This window comes from Pongo abelii, chromosome 10 (genome assembly GCF_028885655.2).
Source record: "Pongo abelii isolate AG06213 chromosome 10, NHGRI_mPonAbe1-v2.0_pri, whole genome shotgun sequence".
NCBI lineage: Eukaryota > Metazoa > Chordata > Mammalia > Primates > Hominidae > Pongo > Pongo abelii.
The window spans coordinates 53,702,893-53,715,104 of record NC_071995.2 but is presented as its reverse complement, the minus strand read 5'-3'; the positions used below and the strand labels follow the sequence as shown (position 1 = coordinate 53,715,104).

The following is a 12,212-nucleotide window of genomic DNA, read 5'->3' as shown; positions in this document are numbered from 1 at the left end:
GGAGCTCCCGGAGGCGGAGGCCGCGGGTGGGGGCCTAGTGGAGTGAGGGGTAACAAGATGGCGACCGAGACGGTGGAGCTTCATAAGCTAAAGGTACTGTGACTCGGGGAAGGGCTGAGTTGGACTTTTCTAGGAACTGAATTCTACAGGGTAGCTTGCGCCTTCTCCTACGTCTTCTCCATGCAGCCTTTTCCATTTCGTTTCTCGGCTCCCGCCGTAGCTCTTTTGTGCCACCCTTCCACACTACGCTTTCCCTAATTTCCCATTTCTCCTTACAGCTTTACTGCTATATTTATTTGTTATTTCTGCTTCCTTCATCATTGTATCGTCCGTCACTCTTCCCCACCGGGCTGTGTAAGTGCCTTCTACCTGTTATACTCTTCGTTGCTTTTCAGGGCTGCATTACGTCAGTTGGTCCCTCCTCTTTGCCCCATGTCGGACCCGGGATCCGTTTTTCTTCCCTGGGATGATGTTTCCAGTCTGTCGTCCGAAGCTGAGATTTCCCTGTTAGCAAATGGTGGCATTTTTGTGTATTTCTGTCTAAATAGGTACCAGACACTCAGATACTTCCACACCCCTTTTCTAGGTGGGATTACGCCCCAAGCCGAATTTTGAAACCAGGGAGAGGCCTCTCAGAAGATCAGTCTCTCGCCTTAGAAGCCTGGGGTTGAGGAGGTCTTGAGAATAGAAGTACAGACACCTCAGATTTAAAAGTTTTCGAGTTCTCTCACGCGGCTGTCGGCCCGCCAGCCTTCCTCACACACCATCTCCAACCACCAGAGAGAACTCATACCTGCAATATTTGGGAAAAACAATTCCAAGGTTTAGATTATCTCTGTTCCATTTCATATCTCGGATGGGCCCTGCATCTCCTGGTGTTACCATTGGCTGACACTGAATCACAGAAGCTATTTTAAATTGTCTTATGAGAATCTTGGTAGTTTTTTCACACTTAGATATATAAAAAAGTTAAAAAATATATTGAAGAAAATTTTAAAAAGTATTTTCTTTTAGGGTAAATTAAGATATCTTGATTAATTGTCTGTTTGTGGTTTCACAAGTAGTTTTCCCATTAGATGTTTTGGACAAACCAGGCTGATATAGCTGAAACTGAAAAGTGATCCTTTAAAGCTTGAAGAGTTTTTTCTGTTTTTGTTTTTGTTGTTGTTGTTTAAGAAAGCTTAAGGGTAGTAAGGGTAGGGAGAGGACCCTTCTTTAGTCACTTATTAGTTGACCCCAATTAGTCTTTCTGTGAAAGCTGATGTTTTTCTTACTCTTGGATTCTAAACTCTATTAGTAGGTTTTTGTGTTATTCTGGAGTTATTGTTAACTTGATGGTACTGAAATGCATAGACTATATCAGTGGTCTCGTGATCTTTATTGTGATGAGTTAAAAAAAATTGAGCAATCATCTCCACTTCGTGTATATATACTGTACTTATAGAAATTGTATACTTCCGTACTGTTATAAAACATAACACAGAAAAGGAATTTTTGAATGAGATAAAAAGGAACTATGTATAGAAGAGCTAATATTTTCTTCCTATTTGTCCTATTTTTGAAATCCCTGGAGTAAGTCACCAGCTGCCCGATGACTTACTTGCATTTATAGATTGTGTTGGTTTATGGAGTTCCTCCTTCCATCAAATCTGTATTTGTCAGGTCTATATTAAATTTGTATTTGATTGGATAAGTAACTTTTACATAAAGTTCTCTGACCTAATTTCAGTGTTACAGTCTAAGAGAACGTTAGGCACTCCTGACAGCCTAAAAAGGACTTGCTCTTTAATCACATTTGCTTGTCTTTGCTTTTTCTCTAGAGCACTTCTTAACCTTTTGGAGGTCACAGATATCTTTGAAACTCTGATGAAAGGTATGGACCCTCTCCCCAGAAAAAGGCATGTACACGTATTTTGCATGCAGTTTGAGGGGCTTCATAAAACTACTTTGTAGCCCTGAGGAGTCCATGGACCTCTGGTTAAGAACTCTTGCCTTTAGCTGGGCGTGGTGGCTCACGTCTGTAATCCTAGCACTTTGGGAGGCCTAGGCGGGTGGATTGCTTGAGGCCAGGAGTTAGAGACCAGCCTGGGCAACATGGCGAAACCCCGCCTCTACCAAAAATGCAAAAGTTAGCCAGGTGTGGTGGCAAGTGCCTGTAGTCCCAGCTACTAAGGAGGCTGAGGCACAAGAATCGCTTGAGCCCGGGATGGAGGTTGCAGTGAGCCGAGATGGTGTACTGCACTCCAGCCTGGGGGACAGTGAGACTCCGTCTCAAAAAGAAAAAGAGAACTCATGCCTTTGATTCTGATTTTTAGGACAGTTAATGTTTGGTTCCACTGGTGATCTTGATGCAATGATCCTGACTTCTGGGTTGACTTGGGGTTTTATTGCCTTTAAAAAAAATCTTGGCTGGGCGCAGTGACCCACACCTGTAATCCCAACTCTTTGGGAGGCGGAGGCCAGGAGTTTGAGACCAGCTTAGGTAACATAGTGAGACCCTGTCTCTACAAAAAAAATTAAAAAATTAGCTGGGCATGGTGGCACACACCTGTAGTCCCAGCTCCTCAGGAGGCTGAGTTGGGAGGATTGCTTGAGCCTGGGAGGCCGAGGCTGTGGTGAGCTATGTGATAATTGCTCCACTGCACTTCAGCCTGGATGACAAAGGGAGACCTTGTGTCAAAAAAAAAAAGAAAATAAAAAAATCTCTCCATTGTCATAAAGAGAATTTTGGGCTTTGGTATGGAACCTCAGGGGAAGGTTATACCTTTTGAAGCAGGAAGGAAACATAGTATGTATCTGAGTTGATATGTAATGTCATATCAACAGCAAATTTCTGAGGATTATGGAGTCTTGCTCTGTCGCCCAGGTTGGAGAGCAGTGGCAAGATCTCGGCTCACTGCAACCTCCGCCTCCCAGGTTCAAGTGATTCTCCTGCCTCAGCTTCCCAAGTAGCTGGGATTACAGGCACGTGCCACCATGCCTGGCTAATTTTTGTATTTTTAGTAGAGATGGGGTTTCACCATGTTATTGGTCCGGCTGGACTTGACTGACCTCAGGTGATCCTCTTGCCTTGGCCTCCCAAAGTGCTGGGATTATAGGCATGAGCTACCACGCCTGGCCCATTCTAACACATTTGGAAAGAGAGATTGAACTGTGGATGAAAATGGCTTGAACTGTAACAGTATCAGATATCCAGTCAAACATCAGAAAAGGAACTATTGCAGAGAAGAGAAAGTGGTAGTAGTGTCAGAGTGTTGAGAATAGTGAGACATTTGTATTGAAAAGTGAAGTGAGGAAATACATTGGTAGTTGAAGATAGTTTGGAAAGGAAAATAGGTAAACCATAAAGGTAAATCAGAGTGATATTGAAAAGGGCTTTCTAAGTTAAATAAGGATTTCTGGCCTTTGTCATGTAATAAGTAGGGCTGGGAGCCTTTGGAAGTTTGAAAGGAGGAGCTTGATGTGATCAGCTTGTATTTTCTTGGTGGATGGGATTTGTAGGGGGAGCGGTTTCACCACTTAGATATTTATTATAGGAGTCATTCCCCTGCTTAAAACCTTTAAATTATATCCCTGCCAGTCTCTCCAGCATAGTTACTAACACTTCAACTACTGCGGCCTTATTTTCTTTAATTTCTTCAGAATGGTTGTCTTCATCAATTGCTAACACTTAGCATTTGTTATGTGGCAAAGCACTGTTTGAAGCCATTTACATACACTAACTGATTTAATTCTCATAATAACCCTGTAAGGTAAATACCTGTATTATCCTCATTTGAAAATAAGAAAAACCGTAGCTCAGAGAGAGTACAGAGTAACTTGCCTTAGGTTGCACAGCTAAAATGTGGTATATTAAATCCTAGCAGGCTGGGCGCAGTGGCTCATGCTTGTAATCCCATTACTTTGGGAGGCAGAGGCAGGCGGATCACCTGAGGTCGAGAGTTCGAGACCAGCCTGACCAACATGGAGAAACCCCTTCTCTACTAAAAATACAAAATTAGCTGGGCATGATGGCGCATGCCTGTAATCTCAGCTACTCGGGAGGCTGAGGCAGGAGAATCGCTTGAACCTGGTAGGCGGAGGTTGCGGTGAGCCGAGATGGCACCATTGCACTCCAGCCTGGGCAACAAAAGTGAAACTCCGTCTCAGAAAAAAAAAAAAAAAAAAATTCAGGCAGCCTGTGTCCAAAATTCATGTTCTAATCATTGCACACTGCTTCTCCCTCTTACCTCAACCTAGAACCTTCACATATGCTACAATTGGAGTTTTCTTTTGGCTGTAGTACTCCCTGCTGCCCTTCCTCCCTGACACCTTTATCTAATTAATTACTACACCCCTTTCAGGTGTTTCACTCAAATATTATTTACCCAAGGAAGCTTTCTCTGTTCTATCCACAAACATGGTCAGGCCACTTTTTATATAATTTCATAAGACCCTGTATGTTCTTAAAAAATCAGCTAAACATGCCGGGCACAGTGGCTCATGCCTGTAATCCCAGCACTTTGGGAGGCCGAGGTGGTCAGATCACAAGGTCAGGAGTTTGAGACCAGCCTGACCAATATGGTGAAACCCCATCTCTACTAAAAATACCAAAATTAGCTGGGCCTGGTGGCGCGCACTTGTAATCCCAGCTACTCGGGAGGCTGAGACAGGAGAATAACTTGAACCCGGGAGGCGGAGGTTGCAGGAGCCGAGATCGCGCCATTGCACTCCAGCCTGGGCAACAGAGTGAGACTCCGTCTCAAAAAAAAATCAGCTAAACGCTATCTGATCATTGATTGGCTTGTTCCCTGCAAGATTGTAAGCTTGGAATGGGAAAGGACTCTTATGTTTTGCTCATGATTATTTCCCTGTATCCAAGATAATACTTGATAATACAGTAGGTGCTCAATAATGATTTGTTGAGTGAATAAGCATGTCAAGACTTCAGAAGAATGGGAATGAATTTGAAAGACATTTAGGATGTAGTAGAATTTCAAGTATTTATAGATCAGTTAGATATGGGAAAAATGAAAGATGACTCCAGGGTTTGGGCAGTGATACCTTTAGTCTGGGTTGGGAGGAGGAGAAGCCAGTTTTGCACAGAAGAGGTAAGTTCATTTTGAGGCTTAGGTGTCTGTGGGACATCCACTTGGTGATGTCAGGTAGTCAGTTGGAAATGTGGGTCTTTCACTCAAGAGCTGAAAGCTGATGATGAAGACTTGAGATTTATTCAGAAAATATGGAGCACCTGCCATGTCCCAGTTACTGTGGGTGCCAAACATACAGCAGCGAACAAGACAGACAAAATCCTTGCTCTCATAGAGCTTGTATTTTATTGAGGGAAGGCAAAATAAAAAGTAAAATTTATGGTATGTCAAATAGTGATTGATAAGGCACATAGAGAAAAATAGGAGAAAGGGAGTACAATGGGAGGGGTATTGTAATTTTAAATAGGGTGACTGGGGAAGTCCTCATTAACAAGGAGATGTTTACAAAAACAGTTGAAGGACGTGAAGGAATGAGCTATGTGCAAAGTGTTAGAGGAATAGCACAAGACCAGTTTGGCTTATCAAAGTGAGCAATGGTAATAAGGTAATGGTAGGGGAGGGCAAACCTGCAGGGCCTTTTAGGTGATAGAATTCAGCCTTTTACCCTTAGTGAGATAGGAAACCAATGGATGATGTTTGACTAGAGGAGTGACATGTTCTGACTTAAATTTTCAAAAGATCACTCTGTTACTTTGTTGAGAATAAACTATAGTGAGGCAAGGGCTGAAGAATTTTGACAATAATCTGTATGAAAGAAAGACTAGAGTAGTAGCATTTGCAGTAGTGAGAAGGGTTTGATTCTGGATATATTTTAAAGATAATGCTGATAGACTTTGCCGCTGATTGAGATCAGGAAGTGAATTAGCCTTTGATATAAGTGGAATGACAAGAGGCCCAAAGAAGGAATCTTAGTGAATATTTACAGGTTTGGGTGGAAGACGAGCTAGCAAGGAGGCTGAGGAGGAGAGAGTGAAAGAAAGAAGTGCCAAGACTTTGGCAGTTAATATTGAGCATAAATCAGAGACACTTCAGCTGGCATATTGGCCTACTATTTACAAGCTGTGGTTTGTTTGTTTGTTTGTTTTTTGAGACAATGTCTCGCTTTTTCTCCCAGGCTGGAGTGTAGTGGCACAATCAGGGGTCACTGCAGCTTCAGTCTTCCTGGACTCAAGTGATCCACCTCAGCCCCTGCTCCCACCCAGTAGGTGGGACTACAGGGGCACACCACCACACCTGAACTGTGTATTAATTTTTTAATTTTCTGTAGAGACAGAGTCTCCCTGTGTTGACCAGGGCTGGCCTCAAACTCCTGGCTTTGAGCAATCCTCCCACCTCAGCCTCCCAAAGTGCTGGGAATACAGGCATGAGCCACCACACCTGGCCAAGCTATGTGGTATTTAAGCAAGTTATTGAATTTCTTTAAGCCTAATTGTAATACCAACCACTTGGGTTCCTTGTAAGGATTTTGAGTTCCCATCATATATGTTATAGGTGGTATAAAACATCTCTGCCTTCAAAGAATTCACAAACTATACATTGACATAACATGAAAAAGATGATTTCTTTTTTTTTTTTTGAGACGGAGTCTCGCTCTGTCACCCAGGCTGGGGTGCAATGGTGTGGTCTAGGCTCGGCTCACTGCAACCTCTGCCTCCCAGGCTCAAGCCCTTCTCCTGCCTCAGCCTCCTGAGTAGCTGGGATCACAGGTGCCTGCCACCACGCCTGGCTAATTTTTGTATTTTTAGTGGAGACAGAGTTTCACCATGTTGGCCAGGCTGGTCTTGAACTCCTGACCTCAGGTGATCCGCCCACCTCGGCCTCCCAAAGTGTTGGGGTTACAGGCGTGAGCCACCGCGCCTGGCCAACATGAAAAAGATTTCTGATAAAATATTTTAATCAAAATTTGGCTGGGTGTGGTAGCTCACGCCTGTAATCCCAGCCCTTTGAGAGGCCGAGGCGGGAAGATCACCTGAGGTCAGGAGTTCAAGACCAGCCTGACCAACATGGTGAAATCCCATCTCTTCTAAAAGTACAAAATTAGCTGGGCATGGTGGTGCACGCCTGTAATCCCAGCTACTGGAGAGGCTGAAGCAGGAGAATCGCTTGAACTGGAGAGACGGAGATTGCAGTGAGCCGAGATTGTGCCACTGTACTTCAGCCTGAGTGACAAGAGTGAAACTGAGTCTTAAAAAAAAAAAAAAAATTCAAGATCAGTTAACTAGAAGAAATCACAGGGCAAGCTGGGCACAGTGGCTCACGGCTATAATCCTAACCAACACTTTGGGAGGCTGAGGCAGGAGGATCACTTGAGCCCAGGAGTTTAAGAACAGCCTGGGCAACATAGTGAGACCTCATCTCTCCTGGAAATAAAAAAATTAGCTGGCTGTGGTGGCACGCACCTGTGGTCCCAGCTATACAGGAGGCTGAGGCAGGAGGATCGTTTGAGCCCAGGAGGTCGAGGCTGCAGAGAGCCATGATCGCACTGCTGCATTCCAGTCTGGGGAACAGAGCAAAACCCTGAGTCAAAATAAAAATAAATAGAAATCACAGGGCAATGCGTGATTAATGTCAAATGTATGATGAGGGTAAGTTGATATGTCCTTTCTCTGTGGGTTGGATAGGTAGAATGGAGAATGCTTTATTGATACTGAAAAATAAGATTTAAAAAATTTTTTGAATAGGTAATCATTCACAGGTTCACAAAAGAGTATATGGTAAAAAGTTTCTTTCCTACACTTTTCCCAAACTAGCTGCTTCTTCTCAGATTCAACCAGTGTTAACTTACGTGTTTCTTCTCCAGGCATCTTGTTTATACACATTATACAGAGATGTGTGTGTATTATTTTTTACATTAATGTTAGTATCCTGTATAGAATGTTCTATAACTCCCTTTTTTTTTTGAGACGGGGTCTCCCTTCTGTCGCCCAGGCTGGAGTGCAGTGGTGTGATCATGGCTTACTGCAGCCTCAACCTCCTGGACTCAAGTGATGCCCCTGCCTTAGCCTCCTGAGTAGCTAGGACTACAAGTGTGCACTACCATGCCTGGCTAGTTTTTTGTTTTTTGAGAGACAGGGTCTCACTGTGTTGCCTAGGCTGGTCTTGAACTCCTAGGCTCAAGTGATCCTCCTGCGTTGACCTCCCGAAGTACTAGGATGACAGATGTGAATCACTATGCCTACCTAGCTGGTTTTTTTTGTTTGTTTATTTTCTTCTTGGGACAGGATCTTACTGTGTTGCCCAGGCTGGAGTGCAGTGGCATGATCATGGCTCATTGCAGCCTCAGCCTCCCAGACCCAGGTGATCTTTCCACCTCAGCCACCTGAGTAGCTGAGACTGTAGGCACATGCGACTATGCTCAGCTAATTTTTTTTTTTCAATAGCCTTACTGAGATATAATTCATGTACTATACAGTTCATTCAGTATACCTGTTAAAATATTTTTTGTTTGTTTTGAGATAGGGTCTCCCTTTGTCACCCAGGCTGGAGTGCAGTGGCATGATCTCGGCTCACTGCAGCTTCGACTTCCTGGGCTCAGGCCATCCTCCAGCCTTAGCCCCTCAAGTAGCTGGGACTACTGGCACATGCCACCATGCCTGGCTGTTTTTGTATTTTTAGTAGAGATGGGGTTTCAACATATTGCCCAGGCTGGTCTCGAACTCCTGGACTCAAGTGATCCGCCTACCTCTGGCCTCCCAAAGTGTTGGAGCCAAAACATTTCAAATCAAATCAAATCAATTTAGAAAAATGGGGTAAGATTTTATGTTAGTTCCTATTTTAAGTTTTAAAAGGTTTTCGTTCTGCTAATGTAATTGTGCTGAAATATGTGCAAAAAGAAATTACATCTTTTCAGCTATTTTATGTTTTTATTCATCTGTTTCTCATTTATTCATTCATTCATTCTTTTGAGGCCAGGTATTGCTGTGTTGCCCAGGCTGGAGTACAGTGGTGTGATCACAGTTCATAGCAGCCTTGACCTCCCAGGTTCAAGCATTCCTCTCACCTCAGCTTCCCTAGTAGCTGGGACCACAGGCGTGTGCTACCTTGTGTGACTAATTAAAAAAAAAAATTTGGCTGGGCACGGTGGCTCATGTCTGTAATCCCAGCACTTTGGGAGGCCGAGGCGGGAGGATCACCTGAGGTCGAGAGTTCGAGACTAGCCTGACCAACATGGAAAAACACAAAATTAGCCAGGCATGGTGGCGCATATGTGTAATCCCAGCTACTCGGGAGGCTGAGGCAGAATTGCTTGAACTTGGGAGGCGGAGGTTGCAGTGAGCCAAGATCATACCATTGCACTCCAGCCTGGGCAAAAAGAGTGAAACTCCATCTCAAAAAAAAAAAAAAAAAATTGTAGGAACAGGATCTCACTCTGTTGCCCAGGCTGTTCTTGAACTCCGGGGCTCAAAGCTGTCCTCCTGCCTCAGCCTTCCAACTTGCAGGGACTACAGGCATGAGCCACCATGCCCAGCCTCTGTTTCCCTTTTAAAATAATGTCCTAGTATATGAGAAGAACTCACTATATAACAAAAGAAGTAGTACAACATTATGTAAAAGCTGTATGTAGGCTGGGCACAGTGGCTCACGCCTCACTACAAATGATATATGTAAATGTTAAGTGATCTGTAAGTGCTGGGATTACATATGACTTTTATTTTCCTCTAAACTTTTCAGAATTTTCTAACTATTCTACAGTGAACATAATACTTTTATAACAAACAAAAAATTTAAAGTGTAATTAAAATCAAAAAACTTGTTCTCCAGGAAGTGGAAAGAAAATAACGTATCAGTGTGAGAAAGATCAAGATTCTTAAAAAAAAATTTTTTTTTGAGACGGAGTCTTGCTCTGTCACCCCAGTGGAAGTACAGTGGCACGATCTCGGCTCACTGCAAGCTCCGCCTCCCGGGTTCATGCCATTCTCCTGCCTCAGCCTCCTGAGTAGCTGGGACTACAGGTGCCCGCCACTGTGCCTGGCTAATTTTTTTTTTTTTTTTTTGTATTTTTAGTAGAGACGGGGTTTCACCCTGCTAGCCAGGATGGTCTCTATCTCCTGACCTCATGATCCACCTGCCTCGGCCTCCCAAAGTGCTGGGATTACAGGAGTGAGCCACCATGCCCGACCAAAAAAAATTTTTTTTAATAGAGATGGCATCTCATAGTGTTGCCCAGGCTGGTCTCAAACTTCTGGATTCAGGCAGTCCTCCCGCCTTGGCCTCACAAGGGGCTGGAATTGTAAGCATAAGCCACCAGGATCAAGATAGTTACTTAATAAATGAACATTAAAGATCACTTGTAATGTTACTTAAGGTGTGGTTCACAGGCCTCGGGGTGCTGGTCCATGAACTAGCTGTTCCTGGTTAGTGGTGAGATAAATACAAAAATCGAGTGTAAGCTTTTAGAAAGTTTTATAGCAGTTTGATGACACTACTGTATCCAAGTGTACGCTCATTTTTGTAGTAATTGATTTTTATTGTTATTGAGAAAGTATTGCTCCATGATCTGATTGGAATATTGTAAAAAGCAACCTTGTCAGCCTACCTATTTAAAAGTACTTTGAGCTGGGCACAGTGATGTGAACCTGTAGTCCCAGCTGGAGGTTGGTGTGGGAGGATTACTTGAGTTCAAGAGTTTAAGTTCAGCCTGGGCAACATGGCGAGACCACTGTCTCTAAAAATAAATAAAGAAAATAAAAATGCATTGATTTGTGAAACTCTGAAATCTGAGACCAGTGATTTAGTAGTTAATAAATATAAAGCACTTATTAGCTGTCAAGCACTGTTCTAAATGCTTTATAAAATTTTTGATTTAAGGCCGGGCGTGGTGCTCATGCCTGTAATCCCAACACTTTGGGAGGCGGAGGCAGGCGGATCACAAGGTCAGGAGTTCGAGACCAGCCTGGCCAATATGGTGAAACCCCGTCTCTACTAAAAATACAAAAATTAGCCGGGCACGGTGGCATGCGCCTGTAGTCCCAGCTAATCGGGAGGCAGAGGTTGCAGTGAGCTGAGGTCGTGCCACTGCACTCCAGCCTGGGTGATACAGCGAGACTCCGTCTCAAGAAAATTTTTTTTTTACTTTAATTTATGGTTCACACCTGTAATCCCAGAACTTTGGGAGGCCAAGGCAGGTGGATCACTTGAGGTCAGGAGTTTGAGACCAGCCTAGTCAACATGGTGAAACCCTGCTTCTAGTAAAAATACAAAAATTAGCCAGGCATGGTGGCACATGCCTATAATCCCAGCTACTCGGGAGGCTGAGGCAGGACAGTTGCTTGAACCTGGAAGGCAGAGGTTGCAGTGAGCCGAGATTGTGCCACTGTACTCCAGCCAGGGCACCAGAGCAAGACTCCATCTCAAAAAAAAAAAATTTTTTTTTAAATTTAATCTTCGTAACAACCCTATGAAGTAGGTACTGTTATTATTCCCATTTCATAAGTAAGGAAACTAAGCCACAGAGAGGTGAAGTTATTCACATAAGGTTATAAGTAGTAAAACTGGAATTCAAACCTAAGTAGTCTGGCTTCAGAGGCTATGCTCTCCAGTCACTCTGCAGTCATTTTTTTTTTTTAAACTGGCAAAAGCCTTAAAAAAATTTTTTTTTTTTTTTTTTTGAGACAGAATTTTGTTCTTGGCATCCAGGCTGGAGCGCAATGGCGTGATCTCGGCTCACTGCAACCTCTGCATCCCAGGTTCAAGCCGTTCTCCTGCCTCAGCCTCCTGAATAGCTGGGATTACAGGCATGTGCCACCACGCCTGGCTAGTTTTGTATTTTATATTTTTATTTTTATTTTTATTTATTTTTTTGAGACAGTCTCACTCTTTCACCCGCTGGAGTGCAATGGCACGATTTCGGCTCACTGCAACCTCTGCCTCCTAGGTTTAAGCAATTCTTTTGTCTCAGCCTCCTGAATAGCTGGGTAAATATAAGCGCCCGCCACCATGCTCGGCTACTATTTGTATTTTTAGTAGAGACAGGGTTTCACCATGTTGGCCAGGCTGGTCTTGAACTCCTGACGTCAGTTGATCTGCCCGCCTAGGCCCCCCAAAGTGCTGGGATTACAGGCGTGAGCCACCGCACCCGGCCTAGTTTTGTATTTTTAGTAGAGACGGGGTTTCACCATGTTAGCTAGGCTGCTGTTGAACTCCTGACCTCAGATGATCTGCCCGCCTTGGCCTCCCAAAGTG

The 12,212-nt window shown here is 43.8% G+C and overlaps 1 protein-coding gene across 1 annotated transcript in view; it reads left to right on the top strand.

The window, feature by feature from the left end:
- Positions 1–36: 36 nt before the first annotated feature.
- The window catches only part of SARNP (SAP domain containing ribonucleoprotein), a gene marked incomplete at its 5' end in the record, with an annotated part of 60,288 nt that continues 48,112 nt past the window's right edge, over positions 37–12,212 (top strand). The window contains 1 exon segment of the mRNA NM_001133417.1: positions 37–93. Within this exon segment, the coding sequence (NP_001126889.1) occupies positions 58–93 (36 nt within the window).